The sequence below is a fragment of the Lipotes vexillifer genome, unplaced genomic scaffold (genome assembly GCF_000442215.2).
Source record: "Lipotes vexillifer unplaced genomic scaffold, Lipotes_vexillifer_v1.1 scaffold24, whole genome shotgun sequence".
Classification (NCBI taxonomy): Eukaryota; Metazoa; Chordata; class Mammalia; order Artiodactyla; family Lipotidae; genus Lipotes; species Lipotes vexillifer.
In genome coordinates this window covers 1,109,024-1,135,030 of record NW_006782914.1, presented here as the reverse complement: position 1 = coordinate 1,135,030, position 26,007 = coordinate 1,109,024, and the positions used below count along the sequence as shown (strand labels likewise).

The window sequence follows — 26,007 nt, the reverse complement described above, 5'->3', positions numbered from 1 at the left end:
CTTTCCCTATGACAGCAAGCAAGATTCCTCATCTTTAAAATGAAGACTGCTGGTCTAGATTAGTGTTTCCTAAATTATACCATTTTAAAAACTAATAAAATACTAATTTCTCTACTGTGATTCATTATATTATATGCTGTAAAATATATGTATCAAATTCCTGAACAAATTGAGAGGAAAAACACAAATCTGGTCCAATGTAAGTGGTATTCTTTCTCCTCTCCTCACTCTGCCCCTATACAGTTGCCTAAGGGAAAACACTTCAAAGATTCCTTTCCCATACCTCTAGTAAGCACATGGACAAAAGCTCAAATTGCCCAGGTCCAAGCTCAACCTCATTACAAAAGCCCAGGCCTTCTGCTTGGGGTGGAGGCTGAGGGTAGGACTACTAATGACAAAAAGAGGCCAGGTTCACACTGGACAAGACACTTAAAAGAGAGCTGAAGGTAAAGGCGAGGGGTAAGAAGCTTGCTGGGAAAGAGGGCACTGTGGTCTCTTCCACTGCCTCCTAGACCCTTGTCCATTGTGAACACCAAAAGATACCCTACCCTCCACTATTCACATGGTCCACAAGGAGGAACATGTATAATACTCCTGCCTTCCTGTCATCCCACTGCCTTCTCCACACTGAGAATGAAGCTAGATCTAACATTTATTTTTCCCATGAGTCCACCAAATGTGAGAGTGATTGATTATACAAGTAGTCTCCAAATCTTCCAATTACACAAAATGTATAAGAAGAAATGCCTACGCCCTACCCTGCTACCCTTTTCTCCTTACTTCAGGCAAGATGCCAGCCTCATGTAAGCAACTGACACCAGTCCCTGGCAGTGAACCATGCAGGACTTTGGGCACCAGTGGAAGGGTGGGAGTTAGACCCCTACCTCTGGCAGGAGTACAGCCTGTGAGTACAGCCATGCATAAGTGTTTTATACTTTTACATGTACTAAGAAATAAGATCCTTTGGCAGCCAAAGTTTTGAATATGGATAAAAACTTGCCCTGATTTGGTTGGAAATATTAGAAAAGATTAACTCTAAGGCATCTTCTAGTACTACCTATTTATTCACACTTAGAAACAGCAAGAGATTCACAATTATTTCAGAAGATGAAAGCAGTAAGGAAGATACCTTACACTTCAACTCCAAGCCCAAGCAATATATTATGATTACATTAGGTAATAGAATAATAGAACAAAGAAAGACTTCGAGCTTGCTTTTTAAATTCCAAAATTCCAAAGATTCTTGAATTCTGCTTCAGCTGTTAACAATTATCTTTTAATAGTTTTATATATAATTTTCTAATATTCAAATTTATTTTACTTTAGCTATTGTAAAGCAAAAAAAATCATTAAAGTGATTTATCTTCTACCATACCACAATATAAATTTTAGAAGATAATAATAATACAACTAACAGTTACTGAGCATTTACTATATGCTCACCACTGTACTAGTCCTTCACATGCATTCTCATTTAAACCTTACAACACTCTGATAATGTAGGTGCTATTATTTTCCCCTTTTTACTGATGGGGAAGCCAAGCCTTGAAAGGCTAAACAACTTGACCAATCACACTCAGAAAATTATCATTCAAACCTAAATCTGCTTCCAGACTCATATTCTTAACCATTAAATGTTTTTTTTAAAAAGAGAGAAACTAGGCAGGGTGTATGAGCTCTCTGCTTATCCACTGAGCTGTCCATTTTCTAACTGCCATGGGTCAAATATGATCCTGTTTTTATAAAGTTTTACTGAAATACAGCCATACCCACTCATTTCCAAATTGCCCGTGGCTGCTTTCCTACTACAACTGCAGAACTGAGTGGCAAAACACACACTGTAGGATGTGTATAGGGTTTCGCAGCATCCCCAGCCTCTATCCACTAAATGTCAGTGGCATGTCCCTCATTGTGACAACCCGAAATGTATCCAGACATTGCCAAATGTCCCCTGGGGCCAAAACTGCTCCAGTTGAGAAGCACTGCTTTAGAGAAACTTTTTGGGTTAATGGCTAAGCAATCACTTAGAAAGGAATATAAAAGTATACCCCCAAGATAACTCTATTGGTCACCTCAGAAAATAAAATCAAAAGAACTCTTATGTACTATAAGGAAATGATTACCTGGTTTTAGAAAACATTGGAGGTCTCTCTTCATCCTGTATCCCCTGCCCACCTCTACCATCTCTTCTCACTGCATGCTTCAAAGTCTCTCTGTAATAGCTCTAACATCCTGCAACTTTGGCTTGAACATTTCCAGTGATGGAGAATAAGACTTCCATTACCAGAAAGCTCTAATTACTAAAATTAAGCTAAAACTAACTCGTGAAGTTCTTTATATCAAGCTAAAATTCCATCTCCCTGAAGTTCTAATCTCCTTGGTTCTAGTTAATTTATATAACTCAATTCAAACTTTCTTGTTATTTGTGATTATTCTCCTTGGTCTCTGAAAGACTGTAAGAGTGGAATTAGGTTGATCTTTGATGAAAACAGCAATTCTCACTGGTTGTTAGGTAAATAAAGGTACAGCCTGCACATTCATTATTTTGAAAATGTTGAATTGACATAAATCCACTACACTTCAATTAAAAGAAATGTTGAATTCAGTCAGTTTATGTTCAATAAAAATTCAAGTAATTTAAAAATGTTTTATTAAATAGTTAAAGCAAAGTACATCACAAAATCTTTCTCACCTTATATGCCAGAAAACAAGATCAACTGATTTATCAGTAAAAGACATTAAAGATTTTTAAATAATAAGTATACTGATACCATTCAATGAAATAAATGGTTAGTTTATAAAAACTTCAGTGTACTGAATATCACTTTAAATTTTGAAGAAATGAAACAACTCACCCTCAATAATTAAAGTCACAATTTTATCAAACATTCTGGTTAAACCATGAATCAAATTCTTTTTAACTCAATAATATGTCCTTTGAGATTGTGGCCAAAGATGTACCAGTCTTACATGTAAACAACTTTGGGCAAGAATATTTTCTAATTGTCCTCAGTCAGAATTATGTTGCCTTTAGATGGCATTTTTTTAAATCCTCTCTTTTCTATGATAACAAAGAATTTCTAAATACTCACCAACATTTATTATTCACACATATTAGATATTATGAATGTGTATATAATGAGTATGCTGACTTTTTCAACTCTCATAAAACCCCCAAAATACAGATATTGTTATCTTAAATTCCAATTTGGGAGAAAATAAAACAGGAACTCAGAAAGGTAAGATAACTTGCCTCAAAGCTAATAGGGAGGGGCAAGAGGTGGGATTCAAATCCAGCTCATTTAATTTCAAGTCCAATATTCTTTTCCTTACACTGCAGTTGCTCTTTCAAAGTTATTCAAGAATGATCTTATTTTCATTTGATATAAGTTAATATCAACTTTGGAAAACATAACTTTATTTACAGTCATGCGAGAAAAAAATCTGTGAGGTAATAACTATAGTTTGGTTACACTTACAAACTAGTTTGGCAGAGGGAAAAGAAGGTGAATCCTATCAACAATTAGTCTAAATTTAATTTCCTTAAGGGACTTAATCGTGAAATAAGCAGTTACCTATGGCTTTTTACAAAATAACTCAGCTGACAAACTTCAACATTCTTTAAGAGCATCTTCCAGCCCAAATATGCATTCGCCTTTCACTTTTGAAAGAAAAAAATTTTTTTAGTCAATATATAGTGACATTTCCTTTAGTGACTTGGGAGAATGATGTATGTAAATTTAATAGAAAATAAAGGATGCAGTACAAGAACAAAAGACATTCCAATGTTACCATGATGACAGACTTTGTTACAAACAAATTCTTTACTCATTCATTCATTCATTCAATATTTATTTATTGAAGGCTTGCTATATGGATAAGGCAAAAAAATTAGACAAAAAAGTACTCATTCTATATCAAAACAATACTGTCAGTAATAAATATAAAAGACAAAAAAAAAAAAAAGAAAGAAAAGCAAATGGAATTTATTTTGGATGACTGCAGCAAAACACACCGGGTAAAAGACTCCTTACTTCTATTTCTGCAGACTCCACCCGGTTTTCAATTATTTCAATACATTGTCTCTTGGCTGGTGGTTCTTCACTTATAACAGTTTCTTCAGCAATGTCTGTTGCTGGTACTGTTAATACTAAAACGAAAAAATGTACACATTACTTCATTTACAGATAGGTTTAGGAGAATTAAAACTAGTCTTGAGATTGTTGATGCAACTCATCTAAAATAAATATATTCCAAAAACAATAATTTCAAAACACTGATTTGCTATTTATGAGAAATGTCCATATTTGTCTTCAACTTCTTGTCTATTTACTGAAAACTACTTATTGTTTAAGGTACCTACTTATTTTTTTTAATTTTATAGATAATACATTCATTGGCTCAAAATCAAAATAATACTTAACAAGCATATTTTGAGGTCTGACTTCACCCTTGCTAAAACAGATACTTTTACTGGTTGCTTATACATTGTTCTTGTGTTCATTTATGTAAAACCAAACATGAATATACATTCTCCTTTTTCTCTCTCTTACACAAAAGGTAGCATACATACAAAACATACATTCAAACATACATAAGATAGATATATCGTTGTGTGTCTGCTTTTTTCACTCCATATATCTAGGGTATCTTTCACCCACACACAGAGAGCTTTCTTTCATTTAGCTGCATTATATTCCACTGTGACGATACACCATTATGAACAATGTCTGTTTATAAACTTTGCTTGTTTTTCCACTGGGTTGTTAGACTGTCCCAATTTTTAGTATCTCTTTACATAAATGTAAATATACAGAGAGCGAGAGGCTGTCCTTGCTTTGCATACCAGTGCGGGAACATAAACATGACTGTGCAAGCTAAAACTATGCAAAACAATCTTAATCATCAATGGGAAAAATTACAACTGTCCTACAGTCTTTAAGGTTGCCAAAACATTAAAAACTCTCCTACTGTCATTTATAAATGTAAATAAATGAAAAAATAGTAAAACTATTATTTATTTAGTACAATGTAATTAAAAACATTAGAAATATTGAGAATTAAAGTATTTCTTCTAACTCATACCATATTACATTACACTTATAAATTCACTCAAGAAGAACTGAGAATTATATCTGTTTCACTGCACTATCTACATAGTCTATATATTCATTTTCCAGTTATAATTTTTAAATTATGAAAGCTTTAAAAGTTTATTTTAATATTCAGTAGGGTCCTCTCATTGCTCTTCTTTTCTAGTTGCCTTATTCTTCTTCCCTCCTCCTCCATCAAAATAAACTTCAGAATCTGTTTGGCTAATTCCAGAAAAAGACCTATTGGTCTTCGTTATGGCTTGACTTGTGTCCCCCTCAAAATTCAAATGTTGTAAGTCCTAACCCCCAGTACCTCAAAATGTATTTGGAGATAGGGCCTTTAAAAAGGTTAAAAAGGTAAAATGAGATTTTGGTTTTATTTTTGGCTGCGTTGGGTCTTCATTGCTGTGCACAGACTTTCTCTAGCTGTGGCGAGCGGGGGCAACTGTTTGTTGCAGTGCACAGGTTTCTCATTGCGGTGGCTTCTCTTTTGCTGCAGAGCATGGGCTCTAGGCACGCAGGCTTTGGTAGTTGTGGCTCGCGGGCTTCAGAGCACAGGCTCGGTAGCTTTGGTGCACGGGCTTAGTTGCTCCGTGGCATGTGGGATCTTCCCCGACCAGGGCTCGAACCCATGTCCCGTGCATTGGCAGGCAGATTCTTAACCACTGCGACACCAGAGAAGTCCAAAATGAAGTCATTTAAGTGGATCCTAATCCAATATGACTGGTGTCCTTATAAGAGGTTAGGTCGCAGACAACACACACAGACTGAGGGCTGACTATATCAGGACACAGCAAGAAGGCAGCCATTTGCAAGCCAAGGAGAAAGGCCTCAGAAGAAACCAAACCTGCCAACACCTTGATCTTGGACTTCCACCTTCCAGCACTGTGAGAAGATAAACTTCTGTTAAGTCACCCAGTCTGTGGTAGTTTGCTATGGCAGCCCTAGCAAACTAATACAGTCTTTTTTTCCTATCACATTACATTTATCAATTAACTCAGGAAGAATTGAGAGCTTTATAATAGCTTTATAATAGTGAGTCATCCTATCTAAAAACATGAGTTTCTTTCCATTTGTTAACAAAATTTAAGGCAAAAATAAATGCTTTGAAAAACATGTCACAATTTCCTGAGGATTAAGAATAAATGCAAACTTTATGTAAATGTCTTCTACCAACCTTGTTGTCCATCTGGCATGGTCACAATGATGGGCTGACCTATTCCACTGGTTGGAATGGAGTGCAAATTTCCAAGCTGAATTCCATCTGTAACTATTGTGATGACTTGCTGACCCCCTGAACTAACTACTTGCTGAATTGCACCATCCACAGATTCTGCAGTAACTACTTCCTCCGTAGCCACTACTGGAAAAAAAAAATATATATATGTAAAAATCAGTGAATATATATAAAAGTATGAACAGAAGTTTATTTTTGCTCTGCTACCTTTGCTGTCCTTACTTCTTTCTTACACAGAAAAGCTTTCACATGGTTTTCAAATTCAGTCTCCAGTGGTGTTGTAGATACCTATGTAAACAGTTGACTACAAGTCCCACAATTTACAATAAGTGAGTTCCAACTATCTATGCATGCACATGTTTAAATAAACTATCTTCATTTAGTTCTATGAGGTACGAAATTTAGAAGCTCTCCTAAGGTCACAGATATGACAAAGTTTACGCCAGCTTAATAAGATTCCACAATCCAAACAAGAAAATATTGTATGTGGTTATACTCCATTCAAATTTACATATATGAGTTGATATACATTTCCTATCCAACAAAACATGGAAATTTGTATTCTTCAAGCAGAGAGAATAAACAGTATTCCCTTTTTTGGATTGTGTGAGCAAGGGTTGCCTTCATAATAAGTGGCAAATAGATCTGGTACTGTAGGCTATGAAAAAATATATTAACATTTACATAAACAAAATTCAAAACTATGTTCTCAATGTTTTATGAAAGGTTCATAGAGGATTCTGGCAGCTGAACAGAGCACTCCAGGTCTTGCCTAGGTAAAGAAATTGCCAAAATCCTTTCCCACAAGCAATCCTATGCCCAACTACTGATCCCAAAAGACTACACATAGCAGCTTTACTCATAATAGTCAAAAACTTGAAACAAATCATATATCTGTCAAAAGTAGAATGAATAAACTGTGGTAGATTCATGCTCTGGAATACTACACAGCAATTAAAGTGACTCCTGATGTGATGCAACAGGAGATTACAAAATATCCCTGTGTTCTTACTGGAAATGTTTGACCTGAATCTAATTATTAAGAAACAAATGAATCCAGAATGTGAGTGATCCTGCAGACAACTGGCTTAAACTCTACAAAGATTTCAGTGTCATAAAGAACAAGTGAGGCAGTAGGACTGCCCTAGATTGGGGGAGACTAAAGAGACATAATAATCGAATATAGAGTGTGAACTTTGATTGGATCCTGGGTGAAAACAAATAGTTATAAAGGACATTTTGGGGATAACTGAGGAAACTTGAATATGGACCATATGCCAGATAATATTACTAAATTAATGTTGTTTTTAAGAAACATAATAGAACTGTGAATACGTAGGAAGCTGTCCTTGTTCTTGGTAGATACATGCTGAAGAATTTAAGGATGAAGTGTCATGATGTCTTTAGCCTACTTTCAGATAATTTGGCAAAATAAAAGCATGTGTCTGTGTTTGTGTGTGAACATGCAGGTGTGGCAAGATGTTAACAGGTGGTGAATACAGGTGCAAGGTATAAAGTTCATTCTCCAATTTTTCTATGGGTTTTAAAAACTATCAACATTAAAAAATGTTTTATATAACTAATTCTGAAAAAAGAAATGACAAAAAAAAACTATTTCTAAATGATATGGTTTTTTGAAATGTGTTATTTGAGGCAACACTTTACCAAAAGTGTAATGAAATGAAATCATTCTCTCCTGAAGTCACGCTACCCTTCAGATACACAGTTACTCTGAAACACGCCAAGTTGCTACCAAATTCCAGCAGAATGTCATGGATATTAATGACCAAGGGATTTACTAAATACAGAGATGCTCTAATTAAACAAACTACTTTTTTAATAAAAGGCAAGATAAGTACTAGGACCCTAGTTTTCAAGGATGAACTCATGGTAACTGGCCTGGCTGCAACCCTGTTACTGTGTTATTTGGGTAATCAAGGGTCACAGTGCAAACCACAGATGATATTCAAAATGCAAAAGCCTTTATGTTTTGAGTTCTCTCATTTTTGTTTGTCTTAAACCATAATTAGGCTTTATAACCAAGCACTTAAGAAAATTTTAGGAAGATAATTATAAAATGAAATGTAGGGCATAAAACAGTAATGTATTCAATAGAACAACTACTGAGGTTTTCAAAGACATTAACTATTGCTTTGATCTTGTAAAAAAATATCCATATGAAAAACAAATGTTCACTATGGTTGCATGTTAACTATAAGTAGCAAATATTTTTTAAAACATAATCATATGTAAGAAATTTCTGAGACCACATATGATCAAGGCACAACTCAAGAACTTTCATCTTTGCACTATTTGCAATGACTGTCATTAAGATAAGAGAGTTCTTGCCTTTCATCTAAAAAAGCTTTCTTTTTAAGTTGTGCTATGGTAAGGAATTTAAGAAAAAATTATAAGGAAACCAATTATGTAAGAAAACAAAGAACCCCCTCAGTAATCCTAAAAACAACCCAGCAGTGAAATGTTGAAACATGTAAGAGTAAAACAGAAAGCCTAAAAACTTTAAAAAGAATGTTATTTAAAAAAATATACATAGATATATCCAAATATAAAACCCCCGGATTTAAAAAATAACTAATAAATATTCATTGGTCTAATTTAAAAGTCAAGTTATAATATACAAAGAGAGCCTAGATAATCTACCGCATCTCTGAAAATGTTTCAGACCTCTTGTTCAACGTGACTTTTGAATTTTAATGCCATAAAAGTCAACTAAGACAAGGAAAAAACTGTCTTTGAGATGTTACTAGAAGATTGAAAATTCTATATGCATATAAATATTTCAATAAAATAGAAACTAGGCTTACTGAAGAAAAAAATAACATTTCAAAAGTATGATTGCCTGCAATAGAACCTGAAATTTTTTTTTAAAAGGCAAAAAAACAACAATCTTATGAAGCCCAGTAACATATACCTGAAAGCCAATTCACTTTTATTGATCTACTTTAGGAACAGACAAAAAAAAAAAACAACATGCAAAGGGGACCTGACTCAAATTTCACTATTAGGAGAAAGGAGGGAAACAGCCACCAGATGCATTATACCTTTGGAAAAAACCACCTTATTAACAATTAGCTAAAGTTGCTCTAAAGACAAAAAGAAGGGTAGTCACAGATGTCCATTTAATGGGATTATAGAGCTGGGCCGCAAGAAAGAATAAGGCTAAGCAATGCAAAATCAATGTAAGACTGTAGGTTAGAGCCATAAAATATTGTTTTATGAGAGTTTCATAAGGATTAAACTACACTGCAGATGTAAGGCCTACATCCAACCAATTTTAACTTCTGATTCTACATCTAAATAACTCTCAAATCTATTAACTTCTTATTATCTCTTTGCCAAATCCTAATCCACGCTACCATTATTTCTTCCCTAGGTGACTGCATTAGACTCCTAACTAAACTCCCTTCCAGAGCCCACTGAAGTAATCATTTTAAAACTCCTATATAATCTTACCTTCAATTACCGTGAGTTATTCTCCCACTTGCTGAGCTCAGCCACGCTGGTCTCTGAGTCCTCTGAAAGGACAAGCTTTCCTGCCTCAAAAGCTTCACATGTGTCCTCCTTCCTAAAATGTTCTTCCCCCAAGTTTTGCTCCACTAATTCCTACTTAGTCTTTAGTTTAAATGTCTCTTCCTCTAGAAAGACTCACCAACTTGGTCAAAATCCTGTATCCTTTATATATACCACGAATCACAAGTATTTATCTGAGTGAATAACTTTAATATCTCATTCTACTGAAAGACTACGTGTTCCACAAAGGTTAGGACTGTATATGCTTGTTTACCAGAACATAAGAGATATTCAACAAAAATCTGTTCAATGAATGAATAAATAACATTTTTCTAACTGTAAATGAACAGCTATTTATAAACCAATAAATGTTAAATTTAGCTCAAGAACAGTATTGAGTTATTCCTTTAACATAAGCATGATATATCCCTCCATGAATTTTTATTATTTGTACATTTTACTTTTGTTCTAAAGCAAGAAGAGAGAGTAAGGGTGAGAGCTTCCTGGAATTTTGATTTTCCAAATAGGAAACACCTGTAACAGACTGGTGTGTAAGCTTTGGTAGAAAAACAGGACAACATGATTGCCTCTGTTTATTAATAGTGTACTACCAAGTGGTGGTTTCCTTATGAGGAAATAGGCAGCTGCAATCCCCAAAAGAAAATATTTACTTTTTTGTATCTTCGTTTTGGAATACCTTCCAAAATGGAATAACTTGAAATGAGTTCTTATCTATCTAAATCCTTAAATCCCATTCATTCTTTACGGTACAAAACCTCACCCCACTCCCCTTGCCCCATGCCCCAACTCCAGCTAAAAGTAATCTCTGTCCTCTGAAGAACTATAGTGCCGACCGGCACTCACCAGCCCAAGAGGCTTGTCTGCTCACACGCCGGGGCAGGCGGGGCTGGGAGCTGAGGCTCGGGCTTCGGTCGGAGCACCGGGAGAGGACTGGGGTTGGCGGCGTGAACACAGTCTGCAGGGTGTTAGTGCACCACAGCCAGCCGGGAGGGAGTCCGGGGAAAAGTCTGGACCTGCCGAAGAGGCAAGAGACTTTTTCTTCCCTCTTTGCTTCCTGGTGCGCGGAACACAGGTTCGAGCCCTGGTCTGGGAGGATCCCACATGCCGTGGAGCAACTAGGCCCGTGAGCCACAACTACTGAGCCTGCGCGTCTGGAGCCTGTGCTCCGCAACAAGAGAGGCCGCGAGAGTGCGAGGCCCGCGCACCGCAATGAAGAGTGGCCCCTGCTTGCCACAACTAGAGAAAGCCCTCGCACAGAAACAAAGACCCAACACAGCACAAATTAATTAATTAATTCATTCATTCATTCCTACCTCCAACATCTTCTAAAAAAAAAAAAAAGAAGAATAGGGACAGGACCTGCACCAGTGGGAGGGAGCTGGGAAGGAGGAAAGGTTTCCACACACTAGGAAGCCCCTTCATGGGCGGAGACCACGGGTGGCGGAGGGGGTAAGCTTCGGAGCCACGGAGGAGATCACAGCAACAGGGGTGCAGAGGGCAAAGCAGAGAGATTCCCGCACAGAGGAGCGGTGCCAACCAGCACTCACCAGCCCGAGAGGCTTGTCTGCCCACCCGCCGGGGCAGGCGGGGCTGGGAGCTGAGGCTCGGGCTTCGGTCGGAGCACCGGGAGAGGACTGGGGTTGGCGGCGTGAACACAGTCTGCAGGGTGTTAGTGCACCACAGCCAGCCGGGAGGGAGTCCGGGGAAAAGTCTGGACCTGCCGAAGAGGCAAGAGACTTTTTCTTCCCTCTTTGCTTCCTGGTGCGCCAGGACAGGAAATAAAGAGCGCTGCTTAAGGAGCTCCAGAGACGGGCACGAGCCGCGGCTAAAAGCGCGGGACTCAGAGACGGGTATGAAACACTAAGGCTGCGGCTGCCGCCACCAAGAAGCCTATGTGCGAGCACAGGTCACTATCCATACCCCCCTTCCGGGGAGCCTGTGCAGCCCGCCACTGCCGGGGTCCTGGGAACCAGGGACAACTTCCCCGGGAGAACGCAGGGCACGCCTCAGGCTGGTGCAACTTCATGTTGGTCTCTGCCGCCGCAGGCTCGCCCCACACTCTGTGCCCCTCCCTCCCCACGGCCTGACTGAGCCAGAGCCCCCGAATCAGCGGCTCCATTAACCCTGTCCTGGCTGAGCGAAGAACAGACGCCCTCCAGCAACCTACACGCAGAGGTGGGGCCAAATCCAAAGGTGAGCCCCTGGGAGCTGTGAGAACAAAGGAGAGAAAGGGAAATCTCTCGCAGCAGCCTCAGAAGCAGAGGATTAAAGCTCCACAATCAACTTGATATACCCTGCATCTGTGGAATACATGAATAGACAACAAATCATCCCAAATTGAGGGGGTGGACTTTGAGAACAAGATTTATGATTTTTTCCCCTTTTCCTCTTTTTGTGAGTGTGTATGTGTATGCTTTGGTGAGAGATTTTGTCTGTACAGCTTTGCTTCCACCATTTGTCCTAGGGTTCTAACAATCCGTTTTTTTCTTTTTTGTTGTTTTTTTAAAATTTTTTTCTCTTTATAATTATTTTTTATTTTAATAACTTCATTATATTTTATCTTACTTTATTTTATTGTACATTATCTTCTTTCTTTTTTACCTTCCTTCCCTCCTTCCTTCCTTACTCCCTCCCTCCTTCCCTCCCTCCTTTCTTTCTTTCTTTCTACTTCTACTAATTCTTTCTTTCTACTGTTTCTCCCTTTTATTCTGAGCCGTGTGGATGAAAGGCTCTTGGTGCTGCAGCCAGGAGTCAGTGCTGTGCCTCTGAGGTGGGAGAGCCAACTTCAGGACACTGGTCCACAAGAGACCTCCCAGCTCCACATAATATCAAACGGCGAAAATCTCCCAGAGATCTCCATCTCAACGCCAGTACCCAGCTTCACTCAACAACCAGCAAGCTACAGTGCTGGACACTCTATGCCAAACAACTGGCAAAACAGGAACACAACCCCACCCATTAGCAGAGAGGCTGCCTAAAATCATAATAAGTCCACAGACACCCCCAAAACACACCACCAGACGTGGACCTGCCCACCAGAAAGACAAGATCCAGCCTCAGCCACCAGAACACAGGCACTAGTCCCCTCCACCAGGAAGCCTACACAACCCACTGAACCAACCTTAGCCACTGGGGACAGACACCAAAAACAACGGGAACTACAAACCTGCAGCCTGCAAAAAGGAAACCCCAAACACAGTAAAATAAGCAAAATGAGAAGACAGAAAAACACACAGCAGATGAAGGAGTAAGATAAAAACCCACCAGACCTAACAAATGAAGAGGAAATAGGCAATCTACCTGAAAAGGAATTCAGAATAACGATAGTAAAGATGATCCAAAATCTTGGAAATAGAATAGACAAAATGCAAGAAACATTTAACAAGGACCTAGAAGACCTAAAGATGAAACAAGCAACAATGAACAACACAATAAATGAAATGAAAAATACTCTAGATGGGATCAATAGCAGAATAAATGAGGCAGAAGAACGGATAAGTGACCTGGAAGATAAAATAGTGGAAATAACTACTGCAGAGCAGAATAAAGAAAAAAGAATGAAAAGAACTGAGGACAGTCTCAGAGACCTCTGGGACAACATTAAACGCACCAACATTCGAATTATAGGGGTTCCAGAAGAAGAAGAGAAAAAGAAAGGGACTGAGAAAATATTTGAAGAGATTATAGTTGAAAACTTCCCTAATATGGGAAAGGAAATCGTTAATCAAGTCCAGGAAGCACAGAGAGTCCCATACAGGATAAATTCAAGGAGAAATACGCCAAGACACATATTAATCAAACTGTCAAAAACTAAATACAAAGAAAGCATATTAAAAGCAGCAAGGGAAAAACAACAAATAACACACAAGGGAATCCCCATAAGGTTAACAGCTGATCTCTCAGCAGAAACTCTACAAGCCAGAAGGGAGTGGCAGGACATACTGAAAGTGATGAAGGAGAAAAACCTGCAACCAAGATTACCTCTACCCAGCAAGGATCTCAATCAGATTTGATGGAGATATTCAAACCTTTACAGACAAGCAAAAGCTGAGAGTTCAGCACCACCAAACCAGCTTTACAACAACTGCTAAAGGAACTTTTCTAGGCAAGAAACACGAGAGAAGGAAAAGACCTACAATAATGAACCCAAAACAATTCAGAAAATGGTAATAGGAACATACATATCGATAATTACCTTAAATGTAAGTGGACTAAATGCTCCCACCAAAAGACACAGACTGGCTGAATGGATACAAAAACAAGATGCATATATATGCTGTCTACAAGAGACCCACTTCAGACCTAGAGACACATACAGACTGAAAGTAAGGGGATGGAAAAAGATATTCCATGCAAATGGAAACCAAAAGAAAGCTGGAGTAGCAATTCTCATATCAGACAAAATAGACTTTAAAACAAAGACTATTAGAAGAGACAAAGAAGGACACTACATAATGATCAAGGGATCGATCCAAGAAGAAGATATAACAATTGTAAATATTTATGCACCCAACATAGGAGCACCTCAATACATAAGGCAAATACTAACAGCCATAAAAGGGGAAATCGACAGTAACACATTCATAGTAGGGGACTTTAACACCTCACTTTCACCAATGGACAGATCATCCAAAATGAAAATAAATAAGGAAACACAAGCTTTAAATGATACATTAAACAAGATGGACTTAATTGATATTTATAGGACATTCCATCCAAAAACAACAGAATACACATTTTTCTCAAGTGCTCAGGGAACATTCACCAGGATAGATCGTATCTTGGGTCACAAATCAAGCCTTGGTAAATTTAAGAAATTTGAATTTGTATCAAGTATCTTTTCTGACCACGCTACAAGACTAGATATCAATTACAGGAAAAGATTTGTAAAAACTACAAACACATGGAGGCTAAACAATACACTACGATAACGAAGCGAAGTGATCACTGAAGAAATCAAAGAGGAAATTAAAAAATACCTAGAAACAAATGACAATGGAGATACAACGACCCAAAACCTATGGGATGCAGCAAAAGCAGTTCTAAGAGGGAAGTTTATAGCAATACAAGCCCACCTTAAGAAGCAGGAAACATCTCGAATAAACAACCTAACCTTGCACCTCAAGCAATTAGAGAAAGAAGAACAAAAAAACCCCAGAGTTAGCAGAAGGAAAGAAATCATAAAAATCAGATCAGAAATAAATGAAAAAGAAATGAAGGAAACAATAGCAAAGATCAATAAAACTAAAAGCTGGTTCTTTGAGAAGATAAACAAAATAGATAAACCATTAGCCAGACTCATCAAGAAAAAAAGGGAGAAGACTCAAATCAATAGAATCAGAAATGAAAAAGGAGAAGTAACAACTGACACTGCAGAAATACAAAAAATCATGAGGGATTACTACAAGCAACTCTATGCCAATAAAATGGACAATCTGGAAGAAATGGACAAATTCTTAGAAATGCACAAACTGCCAAGACTGAATCAGGAAGAAATAGAAAATATGAACAGACCAATCACAAACACTGAAATTGAAACTGTGATTAAAAATCTTCCAACAAACAAAAGCCCAGGACCAGATGGCTTCACAGGCGAATTCTATCAAACATTTAGAGAAGAGCTAACACCTATCCTTCTCAAACTCTTCCAAAATATAGCAGAGGGAGGAACACTCCCAAACTCATTCTACGAGGCCACCATCACCTTGATACCAAAACCAGACAAGGATGTCACAAAGAAAGAAAACTACAGGCCAATATCACTGATGAACATAGATGCAAAAATCCTCAACAAAATACTAGCAAGCAGAATCCAACAGCACATTAAAAGGATTATACACCATGACCAAGTGGGGTTTATTCCAGGAATGCAAGGATTCTTCAATATACACAAATCAGTCAACGTGACACACCATATTAACAAATTGAAGGAGAAAAACCATATGATCATCTCAATAGATGCAGAGAAAGCTTTCGACAAAATTCAACACCCATTTATACTGAAAACCCTGCAGAAAGTAGACCAAAGGGAACTTTCCTCAACATAATAAAGGCCATATATGACAAACCCACAGCCAACATCGTCCTCAATGGTGAAAAACTGAAAGCATTTCCACTAAGATCAGGAACAAGACAAGGTTGCCCACTCTCACCACTCTTATTCAACATAGTTTTGGAAGTTTTAGCCACAGCAATCAGAGAAGAAAAGGAAATGAAAGGAATCCAAATTGGAAAAGAAGAAGTAAAGCTGTCACTGTTTGCAGATGACATACTATACATAGAGAATCCTAAAGATGCCACTAGAAAACTACTAGAGGTAATCAATGAATTTCGTAAAGTAGCAGGATACAAAATTAATGCACAGAAATCTCTGGCATGCCTATACACTAATGATCAAAAATCTGAAAGTGAAATCAAGAAAACACTCCCATTTACCACTGCAACAAAAAGAATAAAATAGCTAGGAATAAACCTACCTAAGGAGACAAAAGACCTGTATGCAGAAAATTATAAGACACTGATGAAAGAAACTAAAGATGATACAAATAGATGGAGAGATATACCACGTTCTTGGATTGGAAGAATCAACATTGTGAAAATGACTCTACTACCCAAAGCAATCTACAGATTCAATGCAATCCCTATCAAACTACAACTGGCATTTTTCACAGACCTGGAACAAAAAATTTCAAAATTCGTATGGAAACACAAAAGACCCCGAATAGCCAAAGCAATCTTGAGAACAATAAACGGAGCTGGAGGAATCAGGCTCCCTGACTTCAGACTATACTACAAAGCTACAGTATGCTACTGGCACAAAAACAGAAAGATACATCAATGGAACAGGATAGAAAGCCCAGAGATAAACCCACGCACATATGGTCACCTTATCTTTGATAAAGGAGGCAGGAATGTACAGTGGAGAAAGGACAGCCTCTTCAATAAGTGGTGCTGGGAAAACTGGACAGGTACATGTAAAAGTATGAGATTAGATCACTCCCTAACACCATACACAAAAATAAGCTCAAAATGGATTAAAGACCTAAATGTAAGGCCAGAAACTATCAAACTCTTAGAGGAAAACATAGGCAGAACACTCTATGACATAAATCACAGCAAGATCCTTTTTGACCCACCTCCTAGAGAAATGGAAATAAAAACAAAAATAAACAAATGGGACCTAATGAAACTTCAAAGCTTTTGCACAGCAAAGGAAACCATAAACAAGACCAAAAGACAACCCTCAGAATGGGAGAAAATATTTGCAAATGAATCAACTGACAAAGGATTAATCTCCAAAATTTACAAGCAGCTCATGCAGCTCAATAACAAAAAAATAAACAACCCAATCCAAAAATGGGCAGAAGACCTAAATAGACATTTCTCCAAAGAAGATATACAGACTGCCAACAAACACATGAAAGAATGCTCAACATCATTAATCATTAGAGAAATGCAAATCAAAACTACAATGAGATATCATCTCACACCAGTCAGAATGGCCATCATCATAAAATCTAGAAACAATAAATGCTGGAGAGGGTGTGGAGAAAAGGGAACCCTCTTGCACTGTTGGTGGGAATGTAAATTGATACAGCCACTGTGGAGAACGGTACGGAGGTTCCTTAAAAAACTACAAATAGAACTACAGTATGACCCATCAATCTCACTACCAGGTATATACCCTGAGGAAACCAGAATTCAGAAAGAGTCATGTACCAAAATGTTCATTGCAGCTCTATTTACAATAGCCCGGAGATGGAAACAACCTAAGTGCCCGTCGTCGGATGAATGGATAAAGAAGATGTGGCACATATATACAATGGAATATTACTCAGCCATAAAAAGAAACGAAATTGAGCTATTTGTAATGAGGTGGATAGATCTAGAGTCTGTCATACAGAGTGAAGTAAGTCAGAAAGAGAAGGACAAATACCGTATGCTAACACATATATATGGAATTTAAGAAAAAAAAATGTTATGAAGAACCTAGGGGTAAAACAGGAATAAAGACAGAGACCTACTGGAGAACAGACTTGAGGATATGGGGGATATGGGAAGGGGGAAGGGTGAGCTGTGACAAAGCAAGAGAGAGGCATGGACATATATACACTACCAAACGTAAGGTAGATAGTTAGTGGGAAGCAGCCGCATAGCACAGGGATATCAGCTCGGTGCTTTGTGACTGTCTGGAGGGGTGGGATAGGGAGGGTGGGAGGGAGGGAGATGCAAGAGGGAAGAGATATGGGAACATATGTATATGTATAACTGATTCACTTTGTTATAAAGCAGAAACTAACACACCATTGTAAAGCAATTATACTCAAATAAAGATGTAAAAATAAATAAATAAATAAATAAATAAAATAAAAAATAAAAAAAAGCCATTCCTCTCTCCCACATCTTTTCCTTAGTAGAGATTCACCTATGCACCCCATAAACAGTTGAATAAATATTAAATTACACATAAAAATGAAATAAATAAGAAATATATATTATTGAAGCAAATCTTTGCTGTAGTACACTCTCAATCTTTAGATATTTACTCTGCAATCTATTAGTAGTAAGAAATAGAACTTTTAAATTTTGGGTCAAATTCTTAAATTTTGGTGTGCCATAGGATCACTTTTGAGAGCATGTTAAAAATATGGATGTCAGGGTCCCACCCTAAACTTACTGAATCAGAATCCATTGGGGTAGAATTGGGGCAAATGATTGTTGAGAAGGTGATTCTGATTCACACAAAATTTAAGCATGCTGCTCTTGTTGATATTATCATATTAATTCAAACTAACTGAGAGGAGTTCAAATTAGTAGAAAAGTTGAATCACAGAATATTTAAGTAACACAGCCTTCTAATCATTGGGTACATAAATTAACAAGATAATTTCCAACTATTTCCAAGCAAAAATTCTACTAGTTTGTTTGAAGAACCTAGGGGCAGGACAGGAATAAAGATGCAGAAGTAGAGAATGGACTTGAGGACATGGAGAGGGGGAAGGGTAAGCTGGGACGAAGTGAGAGAGTGGCATGGACATATATAAACTAACAAATGTAAAATAGATAGTTAGTGGGAAGCAGTTGCATAGCACAGGGAGATCAGCTCGGTGCTTTGTGACCACCTAGAGGGGTGGGATAGGGAGGGTGGGAGGGAGGGAGATGCAAGAGGGAAGAGATATGGGAATATATGTATATATATAACTGATTCACTTTGTTATAAAGCAGAAACTAACACACCACTGTAAAGCAATCATATTCCAATAAAGATGTTAAAAAAATAATAATAATTATATAAAAGAGGACAATTATTATATTAATGTTAGAGATGCCTGATACTTCTCCTGAATTATTCCACTCCAAAATTATGAAGGATGTTTTAAACAAGTATCTTGAAAACTGTGTCTGCATACTTTTAAAGGCTGTAAATTTTTTCACTGATTTGTTTCCAAAATGAGTAAGGTAATTTCATGTATCAAAAGACAGTTGTATCCTCCCTTTAAAAGAAATTAAAAATAAATAACTTAGTATTTTGATTTATGTATCACTTTTTTATGAGTTTGCTGAGTGTTAGTAGTCCCTTATATTAACCCAGGATATATTAATAAAATATTTCTGAAACCTCAGAGCTGAAAACTAAACCTCAGTCAATGGTCAATGATAATATCTTATTTCAGATGACTACTGCAAGACGACATAATACACGTAAAGCACTTAGCATAATAACAAGCTTATAGCAAGAACCCTATAGATATTAATCATTATTTTTCTATAATTCATTATGCCAAGTTAAATTTATGACTTACATCAAGTGTTTCATCATGTTTTTCTGGCCTGGCCTGGACCTAGATAGACCTAATGATTATTTAATATAATTATGCACATTAGCATAGGACTGTGGGCTCAGGAACTGAAATAAAAACTCCCAAAAAACCAATTTAATAAAAATGAACATTAGCAACAAACTCTTCAGGGTATACTGAGATTTATCAAATTTTTTTTTTGTACTTCTATCAAACAGACAAAGAATCATGAAAATTATGCATGGAGATTAAAAATTTAACAAGTTAAATGCTTGGAAAAATAAAGGTTTATGAGGAAAGAATAAAACTGGAAATATTTACATAAAAATGCTAGTAAGGAAGCAATTCAATCATCAAACATTGACAATCTGAAGTTATATTTGCTTGTAACATCAAGAAGACAGAGGTATCATTTGGTTTCACAATGAAAGCATTATACTAGACTGATTTCCTTTATGATGTTCCCATTGGACTAACATTAAGATTTGTTTTATATGTCAAAGATAGTCCTAATGTAAACATGAAAGAACAATTTAAAGCCATAGTTCAAATGAAACAGCATGGTATCTAGACTATCGTAAGTACCTCCCCTCTATATATAGGACCATGTCAGCCAGCTAGCTTCCATTTCAAATGCAGTCCATTTGCTGCTACACTGGCTATTTATTATCAGAAGATGTGTTTACTGTACTACTTAGCCAGTAAAAGAAAAGAATAAGAGCAGTACCAATTAGTGTACTGATGGTTCTTATATTTTGTTTTTCAGTCAAACAGGAGAACATTTAAAAAGGGCAAACAGGAGAACATTTATTTCAAAAGACTGCTCCAAAAGATACACCTCAGAAGTAAAACTAGGAATAGTGATGCTTTTGTTTCATATAAGACAAAGTGATGATTACACAAATATTTATTCCTATCACAAACCAAGTTATAAACATTCTAGAAGAGACTTGTCCACTGATCACCTGAAGAAATTGCATAGAGGAAACAGTATATTTAGTGGTCACAGACACACAACTTGGGAATCAGTCAGACCTTGAGCACAAACTTCCTTTCAACCACTTAATAGCCATGCTACTTTAGACAAAATTATTTAACTTCCGCAAACCTCAATTTCATCATATATAAAATGGGAGTACTACTTTATTTCCCAGATCCTGAGATGTCCTTGAAAAAACATATAAACATTTCTAAATCAGGATGAGTCTCACAAATGATGTTAAAAGAAACTGGACGGCCAAGAGGCAGAGAAATAACTTGACTGAGCAAGTGCAAACTGACCTGCGAGAAGATATTTCTTTATGTGATTACACACCTCAGCTGAGTTGTTTATACTGGTGGCAATGTACTCACCTGAATTTTAACTTAATTCAAGCTCTTAAAATACCTTCAGAAAGATTTCACTATGATGTAGTATTGAAATTAAAAAATTGTTGTGCTCACAGAAGACTGTAAGTCACATGCAATAAAAGTCAACCGAAATTGCCAATTCTCTCACACTAGACCACACCTAACATTTTCAAAGGTAGAAGTTAGAGAAGTTGGTATGACCAATTTGTGGAGTCAAACATCTAAATGTAAAAACTTCGAGCTGACTTTGAAGAAAAGATTAATTTTCAGAGATATGTACTTTAATAAAGGCAAAAAATTTACAAGTTTAATCAAATAGAAATCCACCAATGAAATTAATTTTCTTCGATATACTTATGCAATTACAAAGGTGCTGAAGAGATCCAGGCATAGGTCATAAAAGCAGCATGTCAATAGGATGATACACATAGCTGTTAATGGCCAAAAGTGATTCAGAAAAATCTTAAGACTCCCAAATATAAAGGTTTAGAATCCAAACATTGATTACAATGCTAAAGAAGCTGGAAAATGAATAAATGTTTACTATTACTAGTTGAGGGGCATAGGGGAAGAGAGGGGGGAGGGAGGGGGAGGGGGGAGATGGAGGGAGGGGGGGGGGAGAAAGGCGAGAGATAAGTAACCACCCCCCCACCACCAAAAACTACATCATCCAATCATCACCTTGAAGAGTCAAATCCAGTAATATCTACCTTCAATCTTTTTGGTGAGGATTAAATGAGACGTGTAAAACATCAGCCACAGTGTATAGCACACACAGTAAACATGCAGTGAACTGTTGCTGTTATTATTATTATTAGTCACATTTTGAAAAAAAATTAAATAATGAATGACAACAAATTATTCTTTACTTTCTTAAGCATTGGTCCAAATAAAATGGCTTAAACTACAGTAAGAAAAATAATTTTGTGGAGTCTTTTAAATTCCCTAATTAAAAAAATATTTTACTTACATAATTATAGCAAGAATTATTTTGGTTAAGTATAAAGGTAAACCTTATCAAACCAGCTATTAATACTGTTTGTAATCATTTAACCCCCAGTTATACTTTAATGGTGGTTGTTGGTATGCTATTTCCTAGTTTTGTCAGTCATTAAGATTTTATGTCATTCTAATAGAGCTGCCAAAAATTAAAAGTTATGAAAAAGACAGCAGGTTCATATATATTTAGCTAATTTATTTATACAAAAAGTCAGACTAGTAAAACAAAGCGAAATGGGGTACACAGACATGTTTTCTGTGAACCACACAAGTTTGTTTTTAATTTTAATTAATTTTAATTTTAATTTAATTTTAAATAATTGCCAAGATTTAATGTTCTTTTAAAATCCAGATTTTCAGCTTCCCTTGAAAAAAACAGAGTCTGGCAACACTAACTGAGCATTTTACTATAATCAGTTAGAGCTGAGTAGGAGATGCACCCTTGCCCTGCCCCACTCTCCTCAGATGGCTATAACCTCAACCCTTCCCCCTTTAGTCTTTTAAATTTCCTTCCTGGCCTGTGCAAATATTTGAATCTCCAACTTCTGATGTACACATTTGACTTGTTCTTCTAACCTGGAGTTTCTGAAGAATTGGACAGTGGAGCAGATGCTTCAGCTAAGGCAGCTAATGTAGCTAATACTGATGTAGAGGAGTTTCCAAATTGAACAGCAGATACACCCGTTTCATCTACGATAAAGGAGAAAACATGTTTGAATTTTTAAGGAATTTAATCTAGTGAATTTTTCTGATAATCTGTTTTACTTTATTCAACTCTTTTTTTTTTTGCTGTATGCAGGCCTCTCACTGTTGTGGCCTCTCCCGTTGCGGAGCACAGGCTCAGTGGCCATGGCTCACGGGCCCAGCTGCTCTGCGGCATGTGGGATCTTCCCGGACCGGGGCACGAACCCGTGTCCCCTGCATCAGCAGGTGGACTCTCAGCCACTGTGCCACCTGGGAAGCCCTACTTTATTCAACTCTTAAATGAAGCTTAGATAATATTAGTTTTGTGAAAAACAAGCTTGGATATCATTAACTTTTGAAAGGTAATATTGCAGTACATTTTGCAATATCACCTTTCTTTAGATTATTTTGCCTCATAAAAATTTTTTTGCCAATTATAACAAAGAAAACCAGGGTGGCTGATATAATCTTACCCTCATTCTCCAACAGTCCTTTCTTAAAAGGATGAATACCTACTAAAGCATAAAATCCCAACAGCTATCCTATATGCATCTCAATACCTGTTGCCTTGGATGAATTTTCTGAAGATACCAGACCTGTTAGGTTCACCACCCCTCCAGGTCCAATGATAAACTGTGGTGTTGCAGCGTGTATCGTCACAGTGTCGGGACTCTCTGGGTTTGTGTTGATTTGGTTCTGCATAGCAATCTAGAGGACAAATTACCACAGTGTTTTCAGAATTATAACCAGAACATATAGGACAGACTTTCAATGTAACATCCTGCAATCTAAGAATCATATAATACAAATGGAAATCTTTGTTTCTGGTCCACTGAAAGTATAGTGGTAAATCACAGATATACATTTATATCCTGAGTTCCCCTATTAGGTAAATCAGCAAAATCCCATGTGAGGAGAAGTAGGTATCTGAAAGGATTTTATAGAACTCAGTTGAGTGAATTCCCTGGTGGTCCAGCAGTTAGGACTCTGCGCTTTCACTGCCAAGGGCATAGGTTCAATCCCTGGTCAGGCAACTAAGATCCCACGAGCCACGCGGTGGGGCCAAAAAAAAAAATCTGTGTTCTATATATAAATAGAACACAGTTGAAAGATATTCTGCTGCCCTGCAGCTACAGAAATTAAATTACTTAAATCAAATTATGTTCTCTACTATATTCAGCAATATATAACACTACCTATATAAAGCACATCCTTCCCAGTTAATTGTCCTCCATCCTCAACCCTAGGCTCCAAACTGCACTCTTGGAAGTAAAAGAATTGGAAGAAGCACAGCAAAATTTATTTTCCTGAACACATAACATCTTTTAAGTAACTAGATGAAGTTCAACAGACTCAGATAGTCTTAGAGAAGAGTTCTATTGGGAAGGAGAAGAAGATAGGCAAGAAGACGCAATAAGTAAAGAAGAAAATTTACATCAATGTTGTCTAGCTAAAGAAAAGAGAAGTAATGTTGGTTAGTAGGAAAACTTGTCCAAAAACCATAAATAACTATGTTCATAAACAGATTTTTTTGAGGATGGTGAAAAAATAAAAGAAACCAATCAGAATGATGAAGACTGCGTCACTCACTGAGGGGACATGATTATGATTGCTAAAAAAAAATGTTAGTGGAAGTATAACAGACTTGAAAAACCATAATGTATCCAAACATGCATCAAAATAATTAATAGACTAAAATGTATAGAAGGGAATTCACAACCTTACAAACACTGAAAGTAATCACTTTATCTAATCTTCTAATGTTACATGCAAAGACTGTGGTCTTACAATTAGGAAAATGAACAGCAATGAACAAAGAGGAAGTGAAAAAGGAATAGGACTGTCCAAAATAAGTCCAAAATGAAAAACTACAAGCTAAATAGTTCAAATCATCCATACGACAGAGATCCTTTTATTTTCTTAAATTAAAAGCCAAAAGTTACCTGTAGTATCTCTGCTAAATCTTCATTCCCGTTGTCTATTGAAATATCAAACGCAGTTTTACAAAATTTACTTTGCGTGTGTACATCAGCACCATATTTGATTAAGAGTTCCACCACCTCTTGATGATTGTGTTCTGTGGCCCAATGTAGAGCTGTCATCTTCAACATGTCCTTTGCATTGACATCAGCGCCATGCTATACAAATATTTCAAAATAAGAAATTTCTAAAATACGAAATGTAAAGAAGTCCTGATATGAAAATACTAGCCACTGTGCTTTAAACCAAGAATTTGCTATTAATATGACCAACTCTTTATTTTTGTGTGTTGAATAATCTACATGTTCCAGGAATCACCACACATTTGTCACGTAATCAGTTTCCTAACATGTTGGCTTTCCTAATTGCATTCCTTCTAATTTCTTAGGTGTATAGCAACTATTTTTTCAGTCATCCAGCCATGAGTATGAAGGGCTAGAATGGCATAGGGTGTGAAGGAAAACTATGAACATTCCTCCAAAACCCTCCAGCTCCTTATTTACACAAAAATTTCCTTTGCTTTCAAAACCAGTGCAATATAATGAATTAATAGGGAGCTATCAAGAGATACACTATCCATTATGGTCATCACTAGATACATGTAGCTGAATACAGATATGCTGTGCATGTAAATACACACTGGAATTCAAAGACCTCACACCAAAAAAGGGATGTAAAACATCTCAATAATTTTTAAATTGATTTCATGTTGAAATTATAATATTTTATATATACTGAGTTAAATAAAATATAATATTAAAATTCTTTTGGTTTTACTTTTTTAATGTAGCTAATACAAAATCTAGAATTACATGTGACTTGTACTCGTGGCTTATATTGTATGTTTTTTGGATAAGTTGATCTAGAGGCCAGAATAAAAAGAATTAAGAATATCTAAATCTATCACTCTCTGTTTCAGAATTTTCTCTTTGGCATTTAGATGATTAAGGAAAAAGCCCTACCTGTATTATTTGTTAATTATTCAAGCCTAACATTCCCTTCCATGTGAGTTTTAAATATGTTGAGTAAGACAAAGCTGTAGTCCCTCACCACAGCAAAGACCAAGATCTAAGAAGTCAATTGTCTGACTTAACTAAAAACATACAATGAGGAAGTTCTTCCCCCCACAAAATAACACTTTAAAATAACTTTCACTCAAATGAATGCTTACGCACAAAAAAATGAGATAACATGGGAGAAAAAAGTAGACATTTAATAAAACGGAGACAGGCTCAGACCTGGGACCCTTTGCTGCAGTGCTTGCACCTGGACAAACATCTCCTCCAGTGATAGAATACAAAGAAACTAATAT

At 36.7% G+C, this 26,007-nt stretch overlaps 1 protein-coding gene across 6 annotated transcripts in view; it reads right to left on the bottom strand.

Moving 5' to 3' along the window:
• GABPB1 (GA binding protein transcription factor subunit beta 1) overlaps nucleotides 1-26,007 on the bottom strand; it is a 79,591-nt gene that overhangs the window by 2,719 nt on the left and 50,865 nt on the right. For 2 of the 6 annotated variants that reach the window (XM_007455528.1, XM_007455533.1), the window contains 5 exons: nucleotides 24,659-24,853; nucleotides 23,276-23,423; nucleotides 22,608-22,721; nucleotides 6,271-6,456; nucleotides 4,035-4,150 (listed from right to left, as the gene is read on the bottom strand). In XM_007455528.1, the coding sequence (XP_007455590.1) occupies nucleotides 4,035-4,150; nucleotides 6,271-6,456; nucleotides 22,608-22,721; nucleotides 23,276-23,423; nucleotides 24,659-24,853 (759 nt within the window). Of the gene's footprint in view, nucleotides 1-3,835; nucleotides 4,151-6,270; nucleotides 6,457-22,607; nucleotides 22,722-23,275; nucleotides 23,424-24,658; nucleotides 24,854-26,007 lie in introns of those variants that run through there. The other 4 variants (XM_007455529.1, XM_007455530.1, XM_007455531.1 and 1 more) reach the window with 4 other exon arrangements.